This window comes from Poromitra crassiceps (genome assembly GCF_964638095.1).
Source record: "Poromitra crassiceps genome assembly, chromosome: 6".
Classification (NCBI taxonomy): domain Eukaryota; kingdom Metazoa; phylum Chordata; class Actinopteri; order Beryciformes; family Melamphaidae; genus Poromitra; species Poromitra crassiceps.
This window is the reverse complement of record NC_139627.1, coordinates 39,863,715-39,890,467: the sequence shown is the minus strand read 5'-3', so window position 1 is coordinate 39,890,467 and position 26,753 is coordinate 39,863,715. Positions and strand designations below refer to the sequence as shown.

Sequence of the window (26,753 nt, the reverse complement as noted above, 5' to 3'; positions counted from 1 at the left end):
CAGCAGTAAGTAGCCTCCATCCCTGTAATGCTAGAGCAGCCTACCTTCTGCATGCACCAGGCCCACAGCGCTACACATCCCCGCTCAATGAACACGTCCTCTCACCGAGCACGCTGGTTAGTGAGAGCTGAGAGGACATGTTCCAGATAGCAGGCTGTGCAGATAGCATATCTGTGTCACCGGCTGAGATTGGCCACCGGGCGCAGAGTGACAGCAGCCAGCCTGCTCTTTGTGACGCGCCGTGCCGAGGCTGGTCAGCCTGTCCACGGTTAAGCGGGCCGAACCGGGCTGGCACCAGCCCAACTCCACATGCTGTCCTTCCTCTACCGCACATCCGGTCCGATTATTGCTAATTTCATAATAATCTGTAGAGCGTCGGGGACACTGTAGTAGCTACATGGCCCTTTAGAGTTTAGACTGTATGGAGTTAAAGCGACAGACTCGGTCTATTACGCAACTGTCAAAGCGGAAGGTGCGCCCATGCTCTGAGAACATGGACCCTCCTGAGAGAGGGGCTGTGGACCACAGTGTGTGTGCTACTTGTGTCGTGTTCAGAAAGCCCCGATGGGACGGGACCGTGCTGGAAGGTTGGCAGGAGCAGACTGCAGCAGAGACGGGACCATGCCATGCGGCTAGCTGGCCGGCAGGCATGAACTGCAGCCAGGGGCCATGCAGGCTACAGTAACCACTAGCCCTTCTCAGGACGCTGGAATATTCGTTCGTAGATACGACCTGAATCCACGATGAATATACCAGCGTCCTGAGAAGGGCTAGCTACAGTAGCTACCTGCTTAATCACAGGCTGTCAGTAGACACACACAGGTGAATTAGAAGTTTAAATGTGTGACTGTAACCATAAGGCATTCCTGTCCTAGCTTTTTACTCCTGCTTCATATTACCTCTGCTATCATTTCAAGACACACACACACGCGCGCGCACACACACACACACACACACACACACACACACACACACACACACACACACACACGTATCTACTGCCAGCTTTATGTCCATTCTGCTTTTTGCAAACTGGCAGATTATAGCCTTATTACTCTGGTGTGTGTAATAGATGTCAGATACCATTGCAGTCAAAGTATGCCTTCAGCTGGAATAGCTCAGACACCCAGCTGCACCCCGGCCAGGCCCTTTCTTATCTTTGCATGGCCACACAGTCGTGTGTGTGTGTGTGTGTGTGTGTGTGTGTGTGTGTGTGTGTGTGTGTGTGTGTGTGTGTGTGTGTGTGTAAAAGAGTTGGGATGACCTGTCACCAATAATGACCGTAGGAGGAGTGTGATTCTGATGTGTGTTAGTGGGGCGAGGGCGCGAGGCCTGAAGATCAGGCTCTCCTCTGGGCCTCAGCAACTACTCACTGGTTTAGCACACACACAGATACCCAGATACCCACCAACACTTCTCTTGCCCCAGATACGTTTGTGTGTGCCTGCCCTGTCGGTGTGCTTTATTCATGCTATGGTACTTCTTAAAAAATGGGAGACTGGAGTCTTAATATGTCTTAGTTGTTGCGCAGACATAAGCGAATGTGAGGCTGAGTTTGTCGTCTTTCGTGAACTTCACATTGAATGAGCTTTACATCAGTTTGTCACTTTAGTTTCCCAACCAGAAAATGGTTTACTCCATGAGAGACTTGTCCCGTGCCCTGGATACCCATTAGCCCTGCCTCAAGTGGCCATTCGAGGAATTACAGCTTTCAGGGTTACTTCCTGGTCCTTGTGGGAAAACCGCGTGCCTTGCCCACTGGTCCATACAGGCACGTTTGGCTGTGTCTGCACGGGTGGGAAGCCGGAATGAGCGTATTTGTCCTGGTTGCTGCACTAGCGCCTCCTCTGGTCGGTCGGGGTGCCTGTTCGGGGCGGAAGGGAACTGGTGGGAATAGCGTGATCCTCCCACGTGCTACGTCCTGCCGGTCAAGCTCGCCGCGGTCAGGTGAAAAGAAACAGCTGGCAACTGCACATGTATCGGAGGAAGCATGTGTGTGTCTACGGCTCTCCCCAGATTGGCAGAGGGGGTGGGGCAGCGACCGGGGCAGCAGGGGGAATTGGCCAAGTGCAATTGGGGACAAAATGGGGGGAAATCTGAAAAAAATAAAACAGGAAAGTTTGGGAGTTTGGGAAATCCTACAAGATGCTAAACTAGTAGGTACTGTTAGCATAATGTGTGCGCCGGCGTGCACAAGATGATTCTCTCTGACCAATCACTGTAGTCTGCAGTGTTTTCATGTCACCTTTTGGTATCGCCCTCTATTGATACATAATCAATATATCGTATCGTGTATCGATGCAAAATGAAAACATAAATTTTTTCCGTCATCTTTAAGATACGCCTTGTAAATCCAAGGTGATGAAGCATAGATGTGCATGGCTTATGTTGATAATTGAAAGGTCATCAAGGGCTCTTAAAGTAAACTGATAAAAAAACAAAAACATTTGCACTTAAACGTGAGAATGTGGCTTCATAGTGAACAATAAGTGTGGGAAACGTATCTCCACGATACGATATCACAGTACTTAAGTCACAATACAATATTATTTAAAAAAATATTGTGTTATATTGGTATCTATTACCATTTTTCAATTGCAAATTATGTCCCCAAAGGAAAAACCGTTTCCAGTCTGTTCATCTCACTTCAATCATTTTTATTACAGCACAATGCGATTGTCAAGCAGCCAGACTGACCAACACTGTCATAAAAACCTGTCATAAATGTTGCATGCACTTGACAATTTATATATAAAATATCGCAATACTTGGCATTCGTGCGATACGATATATTGCCACACAAAATATCCCGATACTATGTTGTATTGACCCCCTCCCCCACCCCTAGTGAACAACAGGACTATTTTTTATTCAAACAGAATCGATTATTTTTCATTTGATGCATATGATGTCTATCCACATTATTTTTGAATGCCCCACTGTAAAAAATAATTGTGGGAACAAGGTCCGGTTTAACGTGACTCATTGTTGCAGCTTGCCATTTCCTTTGTTATACTCGGCTGCAGACCCGAATTATAAACCGGAAGCTGGAGTCCGTTATAAAAGTTATAACTATAGTCACGTTATAAACAACTAACCAACGCTGCGGGTCCGTATAGAAACAGTGTTACTCGAAATGGTTAAAAATGAAATCAATTTGGTCATTCAGTGGCGTTTTACTGCCATGTAAAGTAACTATTACGCTAGCCGTTAGCATTAGCCACAGTAGCCGACTACCCACAATGCATTACGTTATCCCAGCACCCGAACGACATGGCTGTAGAGCAGAATGGCTCTGCTGTAAAATCCTCATAGATGTTTTTTTTGTCAAGTTAAAACAGTGTAAAAATTACACCGGAAGCGGAAGAAGCACCCATCAGGCATCATGGCAGCTAGAAATAAAGTGGATAGAATAGAATCAAAATTGTATCATGGCAGACATTGTGTAGTTGCCCCTAGAAGCGATATAATATCGTTTCGTATCGTGATTAAACTTGGAACCTCGACGAAGGTGGTACTAAAAAAAAGTCTTGCTCAGCGCGGTTCTTGCCCATCGGAAAACCAAAAAATGCGAGTCGAGGCGAAGCGAGATGAGCCCATACCATGCGGTCGAAATGCGCCATCAAGGTCCCATAATTCTTATGAAAAACACATTTTCCTTGCCCATACATACATATACATACATACTAGGGCTGTCACTTTTCATTCGAAATTCGAATGCAACTTCGAATGTGGGGGAAGGGGTTCGTTTTCGAAATGTAATTTGAATGTTCGAATTTTTTTTTTTTTTTTTATTATTATTTTTTTTTTTTTTTTTTTTTTTTTTTTATGAACCAAAATTAACCAACTGCTGCTTGCTGGTAATGTTAATCCCATGTCAGAAAAAGTCTCCAGATTTGTCGCGTTAGTCTCTTCTGAGAAAGATTGTCTCCAGGGTCTGAAAAGTTGTCTCGAGTTGGATGCAGCCAAGTTTGTGAGGCAGTGTTGTGACTGTGAGCGTCCAAGCTAACACGTCGGGCTGATGCCCGGTGGCTTGCAGTGGGTTGCACCAGCTGTGCGTAAGTTGAAACGTAAGCTAGTTTGAACGTAAAGTCTCACTAAGTCCGAGTTTACGCACTACTAAAAATATTTGGGTTGCACCAAGTGAAATAGTTACAACGTAGGCATAAGTTAGAACTTAAAATTTACACCTACGTCTTACTAGGTGTAAAGTCCTCCGTAAAATAGCAGTTGGCACGGATTGCAACTTGGCACCGTGGCGCATCGTTGTTTTGCGTCCGCAACGCGCTCTCCGTGATAAATTACACCCTTTGATATTTATGACTCACGCTTTTGTTTCCCACAAGCTGCAGCACTGCATACAAATTAAAATACTATTGAAAAAAAAAAAAAATTTATTAACCAAAAAACTTCGAATATATTCGAACGAATTTCGGGCAATTAAAGTTCGTTCGAATTTTATTTTGGGGAAAAAGTGACAGCCCTAATACATACATGCATACATACATGCATACATACTAGGGCTGTGCCGATTCACTTATCTCCCGATTCGATACTATCACGATACTTGGGTGCCGATTCAATATACCGTAAATTCCGGACTATAAGCCGCACCTTTTTTCCCGTTTTTTGGGCTTTTTTGGCCCCTGCGGCTTATATAACGGTGCGGCTTATCTATGGATTTAAAAAAAAAAAAAAAAAATCTCTCTTTTTTAGCACTCTTTCTAACTATAAAGCCACTTCTGTTTTAATTTCCTCTCTTGCCCTCTTTTCACCACACTGTATGACACTGTATGACACTGTGTGCACTGTAAATAACAACACAGGTGGTGTTGTGTTATGTTGTTTTGTTGAAATGTTAATAAATGGGAGCATTACATATGGTAATTAAACATTAAAACACAATAAAAAAAAAAAAAAAAAACCATTAAAACACCCGCGGCTTATAGTCCGGTGCGGCTTATATAAGAAAAAAATAGTCAACTTTGAAGGTGCGGCTTATACACCGGTGCGCCTTATAGTCCGGAATTTACGGTATATTGCGATTCTTAAGTATTGCGATTCTTAAGTATTGCGATTCTTAAGTATTGCGATTCTACGATTATTGCGATTCGACATTACGATTTATTGCGATTTTTCTTTTTTCAGTTTGTTTTTTACACTAGATTAGAACATGGGAAAAGTTGAATCATACACTTCTAGATACTGTATATTACCGGTATATCATGAGTAGGGCTGGGCTATATAGTTAAATAGTATATTGATATAACATCTTTCATATCAGTCTATATCGATAATTATTGATCATTTTAATTAATAAATAAAAAACATGAGAAGAAAAAGGTTGCATTTAGCCACTTTATTTTGAACCACCTTATTTTCAAGGCACACAGGTACCGGTAGGTCTAATTTGTCACACACACACATACGGTACATGCTCTGAGTGCAACTGCAAGCAGTAATTTACAGACATGGTGACGTTTTACTTTGATGCCTGCCTAGCGTTGCCAGCCTTCTAAAAGAACGTTTGGTAACGTGTATTTCAGGGTTGTAGTAGTGATAACGTTAGGTGAATCAGAGGTGTGGAAAAGCCTGGGTTTTGCTGCTACAAATATGCCATAGGCTGTAGGGCTGGAGGGCGATGCGCTGGGGACCGCGCGCCGCTGGTTGGGCGAGAAAAAGCCTTGCCTCGCTGAAAATGTGGTACATTTCTCCATATCAGTTCAAGATTCAAGATTCAAGATTTTTATTGTCACTCCATGGTACAAGTATCACGTGTGAAATTCTTGTGCTGTGGACTCCGTTTACGACATAGTACAAATAGGCAACAAGCAATGAGCAATAGGCAATAAGAAATAGGCATCAATAAGCAATACTAGGCTGCAATAAGCAGCAATAGGCAATAAGGCAGAATAGCGATAAGACAAGTCAGTGGCATATTCATTGCACATAGGTGCACATGTCATGTGCATACGTTAGACGTGTTCAGACATTTTAAATTTGACGTATTTGACATACAGTGCAAATAGCATGTACCTTATTAAACATACAATTAAACATTAGGCATTGTGCATACGTTAAGACGTGTTCAGACATTTTAAATTCGACGTATTTGACATACAGGTGCAAATAGCATGTACCTTGTTAAACATACAATTAAACATTAGGCATACATAATGGTAGCAGCTGCAGTACGGTACGGTACGACTACTACACTATTTGTGTATGTTAAGGAGTCTCGTGGCCTGCGGGAAGAAACTGTTCCTCAAGCGATTTGTGCGTGCTTTTGGAACCCTGTATCTCCTCCCTGAGGGTAGCAGGGAGAACAGGCTGTTGTGGGGATGGTTTGTGTCTTTGATGATCTTCAGGGACCTCCTGAGGCACCGCTGGTTATACAGTTCATGCAGTTCTGGCAACTCGTCTCCTGTTACGTGCTGGGCCGCGCGCCTCACCCTCCGTAGCGCCCTGCGGTCCATGGTGGTACAGTTCCCGTACCAGGCGGTGAAGCAGCCAGTCAGCAGGCTTTCAATGGTGCCTCTGTAGAAGTCCCTGAGGATTTCTTTCCTTAGCCCAAGTTTGGGCTTTCCAAAGCCCAAGTTTTATATACGCATCAAGACTCTGCCCAAGCAGAAGACATTTGCTGTGTGTGAGTGGGGGCGGGTCATGGGGCAGGTGCACTCGGAGTTTGTCTGTTAAATGATTGGCTATTTCCGTGTCACTTGTACTAACAAGGTACATGATTGGCTGTATGAGCCACGGAGCAGAGGGAAGCGCTCTATATGTGATTGATGAAAGTGGGAACATTTCATACATAAACAGAAAAAATGCGATTATCGATTCTGGAATAAAAGATCGATTAAAAAAATCGTCACATTAAAAATCGCGATACTTACTAGGTGAATCGATTTTTTCTCCCACCCCTATTACATACATACATACATAGACACTTTAGTCATCCTTCAACCTAACAACCCACAGAATGTGACAAGTGAATGCCTCTGCATTGTTGCTGTATAGCCTCCTTCTTGGGAAAACGTGCTTCTTCTACAAGCCGTTTTTGATTTGGCTCCCATTGTAATGTGAATTTGCAAGTAGATTTTACATGTTCTGTCAGAGTTTCCTTCCATTGCTCCACCCCCTCTCTGCCGATCTGGGGAGAGCTGTAGACTAGCACATGCTTCCTCTGATACATGTGCAGGTGCCAGCCGCTTCTTTTCACCTGACAGCGAGGAGTTTCCCCTGACAGGACGTAGCGTGTGGGAGGATCACGCCATTTCCCCCACTTCGAACCGGCGCCCCCCCGGCCGACCAGAGGAGGCGCTAGTGCAGCGACCAGGACACATACCCTTAATCCGGCTTCCCACCCGCAGACACGGCCAATTGTGCCTGTATGGACGCCCGACCAAGCCGGAGGTAAACGCAGGGGTTCGAACCTGCGACCCTCGTGTTGGTAGGCAGGGAATTTATTGATGACATTTTGAACAAATAACTGTAATCACCCATGAATCTTTGATCCATGGAGAAAGCTTTTGAATTAGCTTGATAGGCCCGTGTGACTGGAGCATGCTGGCAGGCACACGTCCTGTGTGGGCTTGTGATTGGATAGATGCCCAGATAAGAAGCCACCATACTTACTGTCTTAAGTGACACCTGTAGTGTGACGATTAGACTACCCTCAAAACAAGTGGCTACAGCAACCTGCATGGAACAGAACCCCAGGAGCTTACCGGTGGTTAGTCGGATAATGTAAAGTCATGTCACCCCCCCTCCCCATAGTTTTGTCGCTTAGAGCTACACGACACGACTGGGCCTTTAGTGATAGCAGCTGTGTCATGAAAGTGCCTTGGATTGTGATAGTGAAGCTGTTCCTTTGTATTGGACACATAACACCATGGTGGCACACTTGTGGTAACTACAGAGAAATCCATTTGACTAGCTCTCACATCTTCTGCACCATGTCACCTACTGTTACCCTGACCCCCCCACTGTCCCAACACACGCACACACACACACACACACACACTGACACACACACGCACACACTGACAAACACACACACATGCACGCACGCACCCACTGACACACACATGCACGCACATGCATGCACGCACTGACTGACACACACACACACACACACACTGACACACAGACACACACACTGACACCCTGACACACGCACGCACACACTGACACACACACACGCACACACTGACACACACACGCACACACTGACACACACTGACACACACACACACACACACGGACACCCTGACACACACACGCACACACTGACACACACACACGCACGCACGCACACACTGACACACACATGCACGCACATGCATGCACACATGCACGCACTGACACACACATGCACGCACATGCATGCACGCACTGACACACACATGCACGCACATGCATGCACGCACTGACACACACACACACACTCTGACACACGCGAACACGTGCACCAGTGTGTGAATAACTTGGCCGATGATCTGAAGCAGCTGTAGCCAACGTGTATGATCCTAGAGTGAATGGTGCTGCCCCTCCTACACAGGCTGCAGCAGACAGCCCCACACACACACACGCACACACACACACACACACACACACACACGCACACGCACACGCACACGTACACGCACACTGAATTTTGCTTTTTGGGGTGAGGCAGCTGGCCAAGAACAATGAGCAGCTTGTTTAGCATTTCAAAGCTCCCGCTCCCTCTCTTTCTCTCTCTCTCTCTTTCTCCCTCTCTCTTTCTCTTTCTCCCTCTCTTTCTCCCTCTCTCTTTCTCCCTCTCTCTTTCTCCCTCTCTCTTTCTCTTTCTCCCTCTCTCTTTCTCTTTCACCCTCTCTTTCTCCCTCTCTCTTTCTCCCTCTCTCTTTCTCTCTCTTTCTCCCTCTCTCTTTCTCTCTCTCCCTCTCTTTCTCTCTCTCTCTTTCTCTTTCTCCCTCTCTCTTTCTCCCTCTCTTTCTCTTTCTCCCTCTCTTTCTCCCTCTCTCTCTCCCTCTCTCTCCCTCTCCCTCTCCCTCTCTCTCTTTCTCCCTCTCTCTTTCTCCCTCTCTCTTTCTCCCTCTCTTTCTCCCTCTCTCTCTTTCTCCCTCTCTCTTTCTCTCCCTCTCTCTACCTCTCTTTCTCCCTCTCTCTTTCTCTACCTCTCTCTTTCTCTTCCTCTCTTTCTCTCCCTCTCTCTCTTCCTCTCTTTCTCCCTCTCTCTTTCTTTCTCTACCTCTCTTTCTTTCTCCCTCTCTCTTCCTCTCTTTCTCCCTCTTTCTCCGTCTCTCTCTTTCTCCCGCTCTCTTTCTCTCCCCCATTTCTTTCCCTCACCCCTCATGTTTTGCCAGTGATGCTGGGAACAAAATGAACCAATTACATCTTCCTTGATTCCAAATGCAACAGAATGACTTGCAGGGATAGAGAGAGCTAGAGAGAGATGGAGAGAGATGGAGAGAGATAGAGAGAGATGGAGAGAGATGGAGAGAGGAGCCAACATAAGAGAAAGGGATGCAGGGTTGCAGAGAGAGCGAGATGAGAGGATGATCAATATGGATGGCCGTCCACTGGGACTTGGCTGGAGTAGGACTAGTGACATAACTGGGCAGTGCAGGCTGCCTCCACTCTCTCATGATTAGGTCTAACATCTATGGACTCCCATTGTCTGCTCAACAGGCTGCTGATACCCAGATGTCTGGGTCCAAGTGCTGCTTGGCTAAACGTCTGTCTGTGTCGCGGCGGGGACATTCCTGTGACTGGATGTTCCAGTCATGTCGCACGTTTTATATCATCCGCCTCTCAACAGTGGTGGAACACTTTAGTCTGCGTGCGCACACTGCATGCATGTTTGCTTGTGGTAGAGTCTGCCCTGTGGATCGAAAGCCATTGATCGACATTCTGCCCATTGTCTGTTGTGAGAGCTATTGATTTCCTCCTGTGTAATAACACCGTCATAACTCAAGTAACAATGTGATATTGACTGTTTGGAATGATGAAAAGGGTTTTAATGGCACTGTAATCAGCCTGTGTGTGTGTGTGTGTGTGTGTGTGTGTGTGTGTGTGTGTGTGTGCTGTGAGCGCTAAACACTAGTGTCTAGTGACTACTAGACGCTAGTGTAGTGAGTGACTAGTGCAGGGTGTAGTAGAGTCCCATCATGATGAAAAGTGAATATTTAGCCTCTAGCAGCTCCAGAGCTGTCTGGCTCATGATGTCTGCTGATACAAGTACAAACTCGTCACGTCAGTCATTAGTGATACTGCCATAGATTTCTTTAGTTTGACTATTTGTCACACAAAGTGGATGACACTGTTTGGAACTACATCACTGAAGGTCTTTTCAGCTGCTGCAGGAGACAAAAAAGTACCCAGATGACCAATAAGTGGTTCCTTGTCTAAAAGACTAAATTATAGTTCAAGTGTGACTATAAAACCACTGTGATAGATTATTTTTAAATATTATTTTCAAGCTAACAAATCCACAGGGTCTATGAGTTTGAGCTGCCACAAACTCCTAACTTCTGAGACATCCTGTGCTATGGGCTATATACAGTAGTCACTGCATGCTAACATAATTGGCTTGCACAACAAACTCAATAGTACTGGTAGATTATTTTGGCCTCACCTGTTCTCACTGATGATGTCATAGACATTGTGACATCATCAGTGATGTCACAATTGCTCGAGTGTAACCAAAAAAACACAATTGCTCTAGTGACATCACAGAGGATGTCATAGACGATGATGTCACAATGTCTGACATCATCAGTGATGATGCTCAAATTGGCCTAGAGAAATCCCTTTTCGATTGGGCTGTTTTGAGAGGGGCGTCAGTATTGCGTGGGACCCTTACCTCACAACGTGGTTTTCACTTTGAGAAACATGTCGAATAGGCTGTCTGAGAGAGACAATTCAATATGTGTATATATCGATCCTAACCCCTAAATTAAAATTAAAATGGAAAAAACAGCATTTGGAAAAAAAATTAAATGGATTTAGGAAAACAATAAAACTGATTTCATGGAATATGGGAAGACCATCAGCGCATTTGACTACTGTCATAAATCCGGGGCAGGGAATTCACTCACTCTGCATTTGCCCTTGGTTACAGGTACAGTATATCCTGTAGCTGCTGTACAGTAGTGTGTAGTTTGGCCACATGGTTCAGTGTGCGCTGGCCGACAGTCAGCTGTAGTGATAGTGAGCTAGCCTGCTGGTGACCAGTCAGCTGTAGTGACAGTGAGCTAGCCTGCTGGTGACCAGTCAGCTGTAGTGACAGTGAGCTAGCCTGCTGGTGACCAGTCAGCTGTAGTGATAGTGAGCTAGCCTGCTGGTGACCAGTCAGCTGTAGTGACAGTGAGCTAGCCTGCTGGTGACCAGTCAGCTGTAGTGACAGTGAGCTAGCCTGCTGGTGACCTGACTCAGGCTCAGCCGCTGCTGCCTCCAGCCAAAAGTGACAGCAGCTGTCTCTCATCTCATTTAGCTGAATAATGCAGCATGTGTCAAGCAAGTCATGGTCCTGTGATACGTCCCACTAGCTACGCTCCCTCCTGTGCAACATTGTAGCTACGCTCCCTCCTGTGCAACATTGTAGCTACGCTCCCTCCTGTGCAACATTGTAGCTACGCTCCCTCCTGTGCAACATTGTAGCTACGCTCCCTCCTGTGCAACATTGTAGCTACGCTCCCTCCTGTGCAACATTGTAGCTACGCTCCCTCCTGTGCAACATTGTAGCTACGCTCCCTCCTGTGCAACATTGTAGCTACACTTCCTCCTGTGCAACATTGTAGCTACGCTCCCTCCTGTGCAACATTGTAGCTACGCTCCCTCCTGTGCAACATTGTGACAAGTTGTGTGTCAACATCTAAAAGCATCAATCGTATTATCATATGGGGGACCGTGGGACAAAATCCTATCAAATGGGGGTCCGTGGTCTAATTTTTGTCAGTTTAGGGGTCCTTCATGTGAAAAAATGTGAGAACCACAGTGATCTAACAGACTGCATGATGATGGACAGTTTATGCAAAGGGGTTTTCGTCTTCACAATCACCACATTTGTGTAAAAAAAAAATCACTTGTGTGTGTGTACTGTACTGTACACTTTTCTCACGGTTTGAGGAAGTGCAGAGGCATCATAGAAACGATCCTGTTGGAATATGTGGGCACTGGGCAGAGTCCTATTTCTCTCTCTTGCCTGTGCATAATATTTCCTCTTGCTCTCTCTCTCTCTGTCGTGCTCTCTCTCTTTCTTATTGTCGTGGAAAGTCTATTTCTGACGGTCGCCATTGTAGAATCAGTCTCCCACTTCTCTTTCTGGGCTCCGTCCTGGAGACCGAAGAAGGCCTGTTGGGTTCTGGGACCCTCTCTGCCCCCTCCCTCGCGCATCTCATTCTTTGATCATAATCACATCTTCAGTAACTGGACCCACTCACTGGTCACACAGTGGCAAGTGGAACCCTGCACACACACACACACACACACACACACACACACATCAAATGATTATCTGATGTGTGGGCTGGACCCTGGAGGGTATTTTTTAGATTATTTTTATGCTTGTGTGTAAGTGCATGGGTGCCTACTACACAGGGTGGACAAACGCATGCATTGACCCTATTTGCACCCAAATCAATAGCCTTGCTGTAAAACGAGCCCAGGCAGCCAGGGAGTATGAAAATGGACAAGGCCAGTGAAGCGCTGGTCAGTGATTTGTTTTTTGGGATGAAGACGACTTAAGCCCCGCCCCCCGGATAGATGAGGCCTGTCCTCCACATGACAGGTGATCCTTTACAACAGCACTGACTGCACAGAAAGTCGGCTAACACTGTGATCTGTGCAAAGCGCTTATTGAGACATTATTTTGGACCCACTGTGAGCTGACTGTGTTTTGCAACTGATGACTGAATGGCTGATTTAGAGTTGAACCTAGATATTTGGCCCAATGCATTTGCAGGTTATTTCGGCTAATATTTAAGCCAGTTGTGATGCAGGCCAGTGTAATGAGAAGAGTACCGGTAGTAGTTTGAAAGCGAAACGGGGGCTGAGAAGAGCTGAGAAGGTGGAGAAGGTAGTCATGTCAGAGGAGCAGGTATTGGTAGGATGGATTTGTAGGATGCGTCGTGTCAGGTTGGAGGTTGGGTGCAGCACACGCTTGGCACGCGTCACACTCGACCAGTCTGTTATCCTTTAACTAGCAGCTAACATGAACTTTAGCCTGTAAGACGCTGCTATGGGCAGGAGACGGAGGAGGGGAGGGAGGCCAAGAACAAGACAGAAGCCTCCCTGTACTCCTAAGGGAAAAGGGCTCCTGACCACCTGGAGAGAAAGGACGAGACTAGAGGTGGTGGTGGTGGTGGTGGTCGCGGCAGCATGGGAGGTAGGGATTGTCCATTACGAGTACTCTATTTGGACGTCAGTATTTGAGTAACGCTTGAACCATTTGAGTGCTCGCATTATCATTATTATTATTTATTTATTTTCTGACCCCCCTCCATTTTCTCCCCAATTGTACTTCGATGTTTCCAGTTGGACACGGACCACTACCCGCATTTTCGCTTGGGTGTTAATTTTGGACCATATTCTTACGTTCGGTTTTATTAATTTTTTTGCTCGTGTTGCTTTCAATCTAGCAACCCATCCATCAAAAATGTGCTTCTCAAAACTTTCAGCTCAAATAAGAGATTCCAGATCCTGTCCCCTTTCATTCTAACATGAATAGGGGACACACAAATGAGTGCCCTTAACTACATCCAGTGCCAATCTTGACTATTAACAATGTATTTGTTGTGGATTCTGTACGATCTATTTATTTGTTGAAATAGATTCTAATGGGTTTTGAAGCAGCAATGAAAACAAAAATGCTATCCTCCATAGGCTCATTTGTGAAACGGGGATAATGCAACATCCACACCATCATTGTTAACAAAATACACAAAAATAAAATAAAAATCAGGAATCTGTTGCATGTCATCTTTCCAGCTCGCCCCCCTTTGTCTGTCTCTTCCCCTCTCAAAACTGCCCACGCTCGACCTGGATGTACAGTACAGTGCTAAATCTGGATGCATCAGTACATTGTGCTAAGGATTTCTCTCTCTCTCCCTCCCCCACCCCTCTCTCTCTCTCTCTCCCTCCCCCTCCCCTCTCTCTCTCTCTCCCTCCCCCTCCTCTCTCTCTCTCTTTAGGGGATAAAGACGGTGGCAAGGTAACGACGGTGGTTGCCACTCCAGGCCAAGGCCCCGACCGGCCACAGGAGGTCAGCTACACCGACACCAAGGTCATCGGCAACGGCTCCTTCGGAGTGGTCTACCAGGCCAAGCTGTGTGACTCTGGAGAGCTGGTGGCCATCAAGAAGGTCCTGCAGGACAAGAGGTTTAAGGTGAGGGACGACACACACTGACAACTTCTCAATGTTGACATTGTACTTTTTGCATTTAGAGCACACAGAATATATCGCCACGCTTGACAGCAACTTGCACATGCACACATCTGTACTCGTATTCACCTTATGTAGCCCCGCCCACTTGACCCGTTTGTCTTACGGCTTCCTGTTCAAAACGTCGTCGGCTGTCTTACCTGGTCAAAGCAGAGATCATCTCTCTGGTCAAAGCTAGTGACTCACTGGAAGCAGGCTGTGGGGATAAGCTCTGCCACAGTCTACATTGTCTACATTGTCTACATTACACCAGAAGGAAAACGCCACAAGAAAAAGGGTTCAAGGCTCATTACTGCATGCAGAAAAGCTGATATTCTAGTGCAGTGATACTCAACTTGCGGCCCCCTGTGTGGCCCGTGATGGAATTGCAACCACATTTTTCTTTTTTTTTTTACAGTGCACCTGAACGCAACATGCAAGATACCCGCTGAATAAGTGTCCAAATGTTCATGTCACTCTGGCCAATACTCCACTTCTGTTATAGCATTTCAGTCTGGAATATCAAATATCTTTCAATAATCTATAATTTAGCTGCCAAATTGTCAAATACGGCCGTCTGCTCGCTACCCAGGCACTTATGTATCTACTTACCTAACTAACTTAACCTAACTATCTGTCCGGTGTGCACAACATTGTCAGACTAAACTCCACCTGACACCCCAAAAACCTGCAATCCGCGACTGGCCTTCTATCATTTCACGAAAGTGGCCCCCGGGCAAAGCAAGTTGAGTATCCCTGTTCTAGTGTCTACTGTTCCATGGGCTATCCCTGTTCTAGTGTCTGCTGTTCCATGGGCTATCCCTGTTCTAGTGTCTGCTGTTCCATGGGCTATCCCTGTTCTAGTGTCTACTGTTCCATGGGCTATCTCTGTTCTAGTGTCTACTGTTCCATGGGCTATCTCTGTTCTAGTGTCTACTGTTCCATGGGCTATCTCTGTTCTAGTGTCTACTGTTCCATGGGCTATCTCTGTTCTAGTGTCTACTGTTCCATGGGCTATCTCTGTTCTAGTGTCTACTGTTCCATGGGCTATCTCTGTTCTAGTGTCTACTGTTCCATGGGCTATCTCTGTTCTAGTGTCTACTGTTCCATGGGCTATCTCTGTTCTAGTGTCTACTGTTCCATGGGCTATCTCTGTTCTAGTGTCTACTGTTCCATGGGCTATCTCTGTTCTAGTGTCTACTGTTCCATGGGCTATCTCTGTTCTAGTGTCTACTGTTCCATGGGCTATCTCTGTTCTAGTGTCTACTGTTCCATGGGCTATCCCTGTTCTAGTGTCTGCTGTTCCATGGGCTATCCCTGTTCTAGTGTCTACTGTTCCATGGGCTATCTCTGTTCTAGTGTCTACTGTTCCATGGGCTATCTCTGTTCTAGTGTCTACTGTTCCATGGGCTATCTCTGTTCTAGTGTCTACTGTTCCATGGGCTATCTCTGCTTCATGCGGGAAGCTAAGCTAACGTGGCTAACATAGCCTGGGTCTGTGAACATCAATAGAGTGCCAAAGTCACCCCTTCTCCCTGTCCGTGGGATTTCATCATTCATTTTTCCATAGACCTGGTGTCAAATGCTTACCGTATTTCCTCTAATAGTAACCGGGGCCTTTATTTACTGAGCCGCAGAGAGCCCCCGTCCTATATTAGAGCAGAGGCCAGTAATCGAGTGAGGCCTTTATTTCTTAATATTAAACTCTCATGGACATACCGGTACTCCTTTATTTTCATGACTTTTATTGCAAAATATTGCATAAAACCAAACAACGCAAATAAATACGGTATTGGTGGTCACTCACTCACTCAGTATCCTCCTCCTCCTCCTCGTGAGCCCACGAAATGGCGAGGTAGTGGAGACTGCCTCCCAGGACGTGGGTCACGCAGCGCAGCACGGCTGGGCAGCGATAGGATATGGCACGCAACGGGTCGGTCATGGAGGGGCGAAGCAGTGAGAGGGAATGATAAATCCAACGGGAGAAGGTAATCCAGAGACGTGTTGATCAGCGGAGGGGAGACAGGAATGAGGAAGTGATCGATCAGTTTGACGGGTAGGCTAATCCAGGCAGAGGGTGGTGAGGACGTGTTGATCAGCCGAGGGGAAAACGGGAACGATCAAACAGCAGGGAGGATAGGACAGAGAGACACGGACGACGACGGGTGGACCAGAACAAAACAAAATAAACACACGAACAGCTAACAATAATGAAAAGTAAGGACGCGGGCAGAAGCGGCAGTCATCAACAACAGACGCCAGCAGTACTCTGACCCGGATACAACGTAACCGGGTAGATGCGTTGTGCTATGGGAAATTTACAGTACCGTATTCACCGTAGTTTTTGCTCCTTCGTTGTTGTTTTTTTTGACCCGGCCTGTATTGAGGGAGGGGCCTTTATTTGCCTGAGCAGGCCGTGCCCCCGTCCTATATTAGAGCAGAGGCCAGTAATGGAATAGAGGCCACTAATAGAGGAAATACGGTATATACTTTTTTCACTTGGTCAAACCAAGTGATTCAACTATACCTCGAATCAGCGGAGACCATATAACATGTGTGACTCGCATTTCTTTCTTTAACGGGTGGGCGAATTTCGACGAAAAGTCGACTTTGGCCGAGTTAATTTTCGACTAGTGCTTTTGCTAGAAATGTCCATCCCTAACACATACATTCTCTTTCTCAGTCATTCTTCAGATTAGAACAATGACGCCAAGGAGGATTTATGAGATGAATGAATGTAACTGTGAAAGAGACATGAATGGGATGATCTTTCACAAGAACGGTGAGATCAGAGAAACCATGAAGAGAGAGAAAACGCAAAGCAAAAACCTTAAAAGTGTGCTGCCTTGCTAACGTGTGTGTTCTTTCTTAGTGCGTGAAGTGTCGGAGGGCAGGGGTCTTCCCCCTCCCAAGACTGCCACACAAACAAACTTGAACCCGTTAACACTCAGTTATCTCATCTGTCAAGTTTGGTTGAGTTGTCACAATGGAAATGTCATATTTTCTCCCAAACAGAGCTCTGTTGGAGAGTCGTGCTCCACTGCTTTGAATAGATTTGACTGATGGCTTGTTGTTGCTCCCTTTGCTGTGATGACAGCCCTGTTGGTTGGTTGGTTGGGGGGGGGAGGGGCACTTTGCTGTGATGACAGCCCTGTTGGTTGGTTGGTTGGGGGGGCATGACCCCCCACTGCCAGCTCACAGCTCGCTCGTAAAAGACCTACGACTGCCAAGCCCGCAGGACAGCTGTTTACATCCTCATCAGCTTTGGGATAGTCATCACAGTGGAGGTTGGGGTCATCGAAATGTCCCGTAGTTTTAGCCGTTACATTGCACTTTTACATTTAAAGGCATCTGATGTTTCAAGTTTAATTTATTAAAATTTGACTAGGCAGGGTACAGCAGTATAAAAACCATTTTTAAACTGTGATCCTGAAATGCATCAAAACCTTACAGTGATCAATCATCATAGACAAAAGCTATGAATTTAGCAACATGACCCGTAAAATAAATAGGTAATTTTAAATAAGCGAAATAAGATAAAGTCATTTTATAAAACAGTTTAAGAGCACGAGAAAGAAAAAAAGAGTTCATGTCTTTTGGTTCTGCTTGTGGGCACAACGTATTCTCTACGCCGACGGTGAGAGTAAGTGGCAGGTGAGGCTGATGTATACACACAATATATTGAGTGTGCAAGTAGGGGTTCTACGTCTAAAAAAATGAAACTCTGCAGACCATTTAGTACTGTGGCTCTGCAGAGAGAACGGTCTTGCCGTGAACACCGGACAACTGTGGTACACCCCTCACTGCTAATAGCGTAGCACTACAATGGCAGTCTATCGTACCGCTGCCTAGTGCCTACCCCCGCTCAGTCGCTCAAAATAGACATTCCAACAGCGTCAGACATGCTGTGACTTGTGTATTCACTACACGATGAAACGGTCATTTTCAAAGTAAATCCATACCGAGAAATAACAAAGAGGGTTCCCTGTAGTGCTGCACGATTTGGGGAAAAGGTGGGATTGCGATTATTGTCTGACAATATTGCGATTGCAATATAATAAACAAATGGTATCTATGGATGTGCGGGTATGAGTTTTTGACGACATGATAACCTTGGACAAAAATACCACGGTTTCACGTTATCGCATTTGCAGGTTTCTAAAGTGCTTATCAGCTTCTCATTGTGTGCTTCAAGTAAATGTTCTGTCATTTACATGCATTCTACAGTCCACCACTAAGGACACTATCGTAAAGTAGTCACTGTGAAATGAACTTCAGTTCATACAGTAGTAGAAGAAGAGTAAGATGGCTGCTCCCATACCGGCATGAATAGTACGTTACTGCTGATATAACTTGTAAACTTACAAGTTTAGCCTGTTCAATTGTTGAATTTCAGCCCAATTATGTCAAATTCTGCAGTATTCCACGTTTTACAGTTGATTCCATTTTTATTGGTCAATGCGGATTTCCTATGGCTCTACTTAGCTGTTAGCAGCTCTTAGCTGCTCTCTCCCCCTCTCGGTAAGATGTTATGTTTATGTTAACGTTGCACATAACATTACTGTGTATTTGCGGGAGTGGGAGAAGTCTCCTGCTAGTGTTGATGTCCAGTGTGATGGCAGAGAAATGTGTTTGTTTATTTGCTGCGTCGCGTGTAACATTAGTTAGACGAGGCATACACAAACACAGACAGATGTTTTTTTTATATATATATATATATATATATATATATATATATATATATATATATATATAATCGCACCCTTTTGCGGTTATGGAATCGCTTGGCAAATCTTCAGAACAAGTGAGTCTGTTTTTCCGCTCGACTTTTAGAGGTGTATATAGTTTGTGCTTTTTTAGTACATTCCTGATCCTGTTTGTGTTCATATTTGCGATTACTTGGACATTTCCCTGCCATTTTCGAGAGTGAACTTTGCTTCAAATAAAATGTCAAAACACTCCACAACAAAATCACAATAATTTGTTTTCTATTTCCAAAGTGGTTGGTGAAGGTTAGCTGCATCTTTCACTCTCTCCCTCAATTTCCAACTATTGGTTTGAAATACACACACACACACACACACACACACACACACACACACACACACACACACACACACACACACACACACACACACACACACACACACACACACACACACACAATTTGATGTGAATTGAAGAGCCATATAAGAAGGAGCCACCCCTGCACTAGGCCACCTTCAGTCTCAGAACTAGGTCAGATGAAGCAGGACCGCCCAAACTAAGTGCAACAGCAAAAATGGTGACGAAGACCTTTGGCTGCCAAACCTGAACAGCAGCTGTTCAGATTCATATACGTTGTGTGAGATAGTCATACAGCAGCTGTTCAGATTCATATATGTTGTGTGAGATAGTCATCAGGTTCTAGTCAGATGCTTTTGCCTTCAGAAGTTTGGCCCTGGGACTGGCATTCTGAGCTAACCGGTTCTAAATACTAGGGGTGGGAGAAAAAATCAATTCACTTAAGTATCGCGATTTTTAATGTCATGATTTTTTGAATCGATCTTTTATTCCAGAATCGATAATCGCATTTTTTTCTGTTTATGTATGAAATGTTACCACTTTCATCCAGCGTTTCCCTCTGCTCCGTGGCTCATACAGCCAATCATGTACCTTTGTTAGTATAAGTGACACGGAAACAGCCAATCATTTAACAGACAAACTCCGAGTGCACCCGCCCCATGACCCGCCCCCACTCACACACAGCTAATCATATCCCTTGATCCAGAGCTGAGAGTCCCGACATCTCCTGGAGCAGCACTGTCAAGTTGCAGCAAAATAGACAGTTTGTGTTGTACTCTGAAAGGGTCCCCCCCCCCTTGAATCAAATTGTACATTATCAGCTTTATTTTAGCATGCAAAAGTAGCGCGAGACCCATTCCTGGCTAATGATCGAGTCTCGCATTTTGGTCCTCCGCTGACGCCACTCGTTTGATCTCACCCGGCGTTAGAAAGAACTCGATGTGGGCGAGTTTCAATTCGTGTTAACGTAACGTGTTAAGATGTGTTGTATTAATAAGCGCTCGGGAAATTAACGTTAATGTTAAGACACCAATTTCACAAATATGGACGTCTGCAAGGTTACTTTATGGAATGCGGGGGGCACCCGCAGCTCAATTCACTTCTGTGAGCAGAGACAACGTGTTGGAAAGGTTTTACTTGTACTTTGGGACAGGAATAACTCATTGTGTCATCTATTGAGCACACAGCTTATGACTTTATGTCTTCTGCTTGGGCTGGGTCTTGATGGTGAAATGTAGCCTACCGCATTTTCAGCGAGGCAAGGCTTTTTATCGCCCAACAAATGGCGCGCGGTCGCCCTCCAGCCCTACAGCCTATGGCATATTTGCAAGTCAAAGCAAAACCCAGGCTTTTCCACACCTCTGATTCACCTAACGTTAACCCTACAACCCTGAAATACACGTTACCAAATGTTTTTTAGAAGGCTGGCAACGCTAGGCTGTCATCAAAGTAAAACGTCACCATGTCTGTAAATAATGCTTGCAGTTGCACTCGGAGCATGTATGTGTGTGTGTGACAAATTAGACCTACCTGTGTGCCTTGAAAATAAGGTGGTTCAAAATAAAGTGGCTAAATGCAACCTTTTTCTTCTGTTTTTTATTCATAAAAACCATCGACATAAATAAATAGATAAAAACAGGTAATTAAAATTATCAATAATTATGGATATAGACTGATATGAAAGATGTTATATCAATATACTTTTTAACTATATCGCCCAGCCCTACTCATGATATAATATACAGTCTCTAGAAGTGTATGATTCAACTTTTCCCATGTTCTAATCTAGTGTAAAAAAGCAAACAAACTGAAAAAAATCACCAACCAAAAATCTCAATAAATCGTAATATCGAATCGCAATAATCGTAGAATCGCAATACTTAAGAATCGCAATATATATCGAATCGGCACCCAAGTATCGTGATAGTATAGAATCGGGAGATAAGTGAATCGGCACAGCCCTACTAAATACTACAACTTAGATTGCTTTAACCTGTTGAGGTGCTGTATAGAGCAAAGTTAATGCTCAAAAGTTAGTGCGCTTTGAGAAACAACAAAGTGCTTCTGTTGGGAGACAAAGTGGGTGAAAACCAGGTTGGATTTGAGCACCCGCAGTTTCTCCCCTACTTCTGCCTGGCCATCTGTTATACAAAGCCGTCCAGACGTGACGTTCACAAAACGTTTGTTAGTGGGACAGAGGGCCCACGTGCCTGTATAGCCCCCCTCCCCCTATACACACACACACACACACACACACGCACACACACACACACACACACACACACACACACACACACACACCTTGTGGCTCTGCATGATGACAATGATGAAGTCATATGCTGCTCTTCCTGCTAGCTGGCGGTTAGCTTGCGGTTAGCCTGTGGTTAGCGTGACATGCTAGCAGGTGAGCTACCGTACCTCAAGGTAACGGGCACAGTGATGAAGCTGAACGCCACAAACATTCTTCTTCTCTTGATGTTCACATTAGCACACCCCCTCTCCTCATTCCCTCTCTTGCCTGCCCTGTTCTCTCTCTCTCTCTCTCTCTCGCGCGTCCGGTCTTTCTTTCCCTGTGAACGGCTTGTTACGAAAACTGATTTGAATGAGTGCTAAGTCTCCACATGACTGCCAAGCACGCGCCGCTGAATGGTGTACCCCCCCCCCCCCCCCCCACAGAACACACACAAACACCTGCGTTCTATTTTCTCTTTACTCCTCCTCCACCACAGCCTTTTCTCTGTTTTTCCTCTCCAATTTGGCAGTCGTGGACGGTGTCTGTGAAGTGAGCCTGGATCTTTTTAAGCCGAACCACACTACTTCAATATGTTTGAATGTCTCTCTCCCGTTCTCCCCCTCTCTCTCTCACATGCACGCACACGCACACACGCACACACACACACACACACACACACACACCACCGTCAGAGTGATCATGTGAGTAGGCTCTGCGTTACAGAGTGCAGCTGACTGCAGTGTGAGTGTGTGACAGCATCCTTTGGTGGGCTTACAAGCTGCTCCTGGTGCATTATGGGATAGGCCCCCTTCCACTCCCATGTGAGGGATCACATATCAGCCCACTGGAAAATGGATGCTCACGTCAGAACGCACGAACCTCCGAGCTAGCAACCTACACGCTGGTGTGGATCGTGCAATAAGCAGGCCTGCTTGGTTCCGTCGGTACCTTGCTGTTGCGGGCTTGACGATGGCTGAGCTTACGCACACGTCCAGAGCGATTGTGATTGATTTAAACTTTAAGAAATACAAACAAGACAGAACATTTTCCCCCTATACCAGAATAATAATGGGTTGCGCCTGAGCCAGATCCTTCTTCAGCACTGGCACAGCACTAAAACGTAGTGCGGAGATAGGTGTGTGTGTGTGTGTGTGTGTGTGTGTGTGAGAGATGTACTCTCTATGCTCTACTTCCTGGTGGAAAGTGGATGTGGCCAGGTACTACAGTATAGTACATCAGTGATATGAGGTGCTCAGGTTTAGCACCTCTAGCATCCTTGTGCTAAAGGAATTATCTCCGTGTCTGTCTCTCTGTTGGTCTGTCTCTCTCCCTCTGCCTCTGTCTGTCTCTCTGTTGGGTCTGTCTCTCTCTGTCTGTCTCTCTCTGTCTCTCTGTTGGGTCTGTCTCTCTCTCTGTCTGTCTCTCTCTGTCTCTCTGTTGGGTCTGTCTCTCTCTCTGTCTGTCTCTCTCTCTCCCTCTGTCTCTGTCTGTCTCTCTCTCTGTCTCAGTCTGTCTCTCTCTGTCTGTCTGTCTCTCTCCGTCTCTGTGTGTGTCTCTCTCTCTCTCTCTCTCTCTGTCTGTCTCTCTCTCTCCGTCTCTGCTGACACACTGGGGGATGACAGCCAGGTCAGCAGGAATGACTGCAGTATAACTGGAGCTGGGCTGGGCTTTACTGAACAGCCTGGCTGTCTGTCTGCTCCTCCTCCATATGGTACCATCTCTCTCACACAGAGAAAAGCACTCGCGCAGACATATATGCATGCACGTGTGCACACACACTCACTCACTCACACACATGTAACCGAGGTGAATCAGCGCGGATTCCTCGTGAGTCCCGAGTGGTAGCGAGTGGATTGGTTAAACTCACTCCCCAGTATAAAGGCATGTTAATCAGCTCCACCAAGGGAGCTAGCGCTCTTGGCTTTGCGGTTAACATGTTCGGCTCCCAAGCCGAAGGTTGGCGGTTCATACCCACCCCTGGACAAGCCCTTAACATGGGTTGCTGCAAGTACCACCACCTACACAACGCTGTTACACACACACACACACACACACTCACTCTCTGACTCACACTCACTCACTCTGTCACTCACACACACGGACTCATTCAGTCTCTCTCTCACTCACACACACACACACACACACACTAGAGATGCAACGATATGAAAATTTCACATCACGATTATCGTGACCAAAATTATCACGGTTATCGTATTATCACATTATTCGTAAAAAATTGTTGAAAATGTTCAAAAAGGAATGAGAGACTCACTGAAATCATTTTACAACGTTTTATATTGAAAACTCAGACCCAAAAAGGATTGATACACTCACTGAAATAATTTCTCCAAGGCTGCACGTTTGCATCTGGGAGACGGTTGCCAACTTTGGTTGATGATGGACAGTATTTACTATGTTTTTCAAAGCACTGTAATCATGGTAAAACAGTAATCACTGTACCACGGTTTTAATGATAATGAAATAATTTGAAACGGTACGTTATCGTAAGGAATCTTATCACGGTTATCGTTACATCCCTAACACACACACACACACACACACACACACACACACTAATTCAGTCTCTCACTCACACACTCACTCACACACTCAATCTCTCACTCACTCTCTCACCCACACACTCTTGCCTGTGGTGCGCGATGGTGCGACGACTGGTCTGTGCGTCACACACACACACACACACACACACGTGTGTGCACGGCACGCACGCATGCGCACGCACACATACACACACACGTGATGATGTCACTTTATGGTGTGGGGGTGGACTGTGGGAACATTTGTGTCTGCCTATAAGTGAATTAGCCTGGTTGGGTTGTCCATGACATGCTGTGCTGCTGCTGCCATGATGAGCTCTCATTTAGTGGACAGACAGCTCAGTCTGCTCTGCTGAGACATGAAGTGGACAGACAGCTCAGTCTGCTCTGCTGAGACATGAAGTGGACAGACAGCTCAGTCTGCTCTGCTGAGACATGAAGTGGACAGACAGCTCAGTCTGCTCTGCTGAGACATGAAGTGGACAGACAGCTCAGTCTGCTCTGCTGAGACATCAATGAAAGGGATTAAATCCTTCTGAAGGACAGCAGCGTACCTCCCTCCACCAGCCAGCGCTGCCCTGACCCACATAACAGAGGGCGTCTCATTACCCATCCATTCAGTTAGTCAACTACCAAACCAAGCACTCAGCAGGTCAGTCAGTTAGTCAACTACCAAACCAGGCACTCAGCAGTTCAGTCAGTTAGTCAACTACCAAACCAAGCACTCAGCAGGTCAGTCAGTTAGTCAACTACCAAACCAGGCACTCAGCAGGTCAGTCAGTTAGTCAACTACCAAACCAAGCACTCAGCAGGTCAGTCAGTTAGTCAACTACCAAACCAAGCACTCAGCAGGTCAGTCAGTTAGTCAACTACCAAACCAAGCACTCAGCAGGTCAGTCAGTTAGTCAACTACCAAACCAGGCACTCAGCAGGTCAGTCAGTTAGTCAACTACCAAACCAAGCACTCAGCAGGTCAGTCAGTTAGTCAACTACCAAACCAGGCACTCAGCAGGTCAGGTAGGCAATCATGCAGTCAGTCAGTTAGTTGGGACAGTTAATCATTTATGGTTAGTAATGTAATGTCAGTCAGCTAGTCAACTATTGGTCTACTCACCCCAAAACTAAGTGATGCCCACCTGTGACCCTCTGATCCAAATGAGCAGAATGGTCAAGTTCTGATTTCTAGTATTTTTCAATTGGCAGTTATTTAGTCAGTCATTGGAAGAACTGTAGAGGCTTCAAATATTCCTTATTTCACCAGATAATAAGGCATGTGTCACAACATTTGAACACATACTGTATTTGTTCATTCAAGATCACCCCCCCCCCCCCCCCATATTCCATAAATCATCTCATCATCATTTAGCCAGCTATAGTCATTCAGTCTAGACTGTCAGTAAGTGCTTTTGGACCACACAGTTGTGGGGACTCCCTGAGAGGAACTGCCCTCTGGGGAGCTCCCCTGACAACTACATGACTACATACCTTCAAGGGCTTTTGACCACCACCGATGAGAACGCTGAAGTGACGTAACACCCGACCAGCAGTTAGCTAGTAGCTTGACAGCAAAGCAAGTGAGAGTCCACAGAGGATTGATACTACTTTGGCTAACAATTAGCTAGCTAATGTTAGCGTGCAAAATAAATAGCAAGTTATCATAATCGTGATGATACTTACAGCTTCGGGGCATTTATAGAAGTTGAACTAATGAATGTACACTTAAAGTACGTCACTCAAGGTTCCTCTTGTGCCGGGAGTACCTACCCTGAAGTAGGAGCTAAATAAAAGTCCCTCAAAATGGCGTTCTAAGGACTAGTATGGTTCCCTGTTGCTATGGTGCGGACACAATAATAGTTCTTAGAACTATGAAAAAGTTCCTCCGGTCCAGAAATGCCTAAAATTACATTAGTGAGTCAGAAAGCCTGGTAGTCATATCAGTGGCCTATTTACCCAGTCATTTCGTCAGTCCGTGAACTCGTTAGTTAATCAGTCTGTCAACTAGAACAGCCATTGACCCATTTCACAGCAACCGTTTTGAGGTGGTAAAAGCAGGAAGTGATGCAGGTGTAACCAATACCATTATTTACGGTTCCATTCCGTTCCAGGGCCCTCGTTAATGTTAGTGGTTACACCTGCTTTACTTCCTGCTTTGCCACCTCAAAAGTTTGCTGTGAAAAGAGCCCATTCCCAACCCGTGGGGTCGGGGGCCCACAGGTTGGGAATGGCTGGATGTGGGCCGCCAACATTTTTATGATTTTCAAGTGGGCCATGATTTGGAAAGGTTTGGGAACCGCTGAACTAGACAATGAATCAGCTAGTCAGTAGTCTCGCTTGCTGCTGGGAGAGGAGTCTGGCTGCATGGACACAGGCTGCTGGTATAAGCTCTGTCATTGGTGCAGACCCGCTCTGACTGACCTGCTGCGACCATTTATGGATTTCCTTTCCGCTCCCTCCGTGACAAATCTGTCTATCTCAAATGCCTCTGCCGCTG

The 26,753-nt window shown here is 45.8% G+C and overlaps 1 protein-coding gene across 2 annotated transcripts in view; it reads left to right on the top strand.

Moving 5' to 3' along the window:
* Window positions 1–26,753, top strand: part of gsk3ba (glycogen synthase kinase 3 beta-a) — a 55,542-nt gene that overhangs the window by 770 nt on the left and 28,019 nt on the right. For both annotated transcript variants that reach the window (XM_083639492.1, XM_083639493.1), the window contains exons 1-2: window positions 1–5; window positions 14,178–14,371. The exon at window positions 1–5 is cut by the window's left edge and continues 770 nt beyond it. In XM_083639492.1, the coding sequence (XP_083495618.1) occupies window positions 1–5; window positions 14,178–14,371 (199 nt within the window). The remainder of the gene's footprint in view (window positions 6–14,177; window positions 14,372–26,753) is intronic.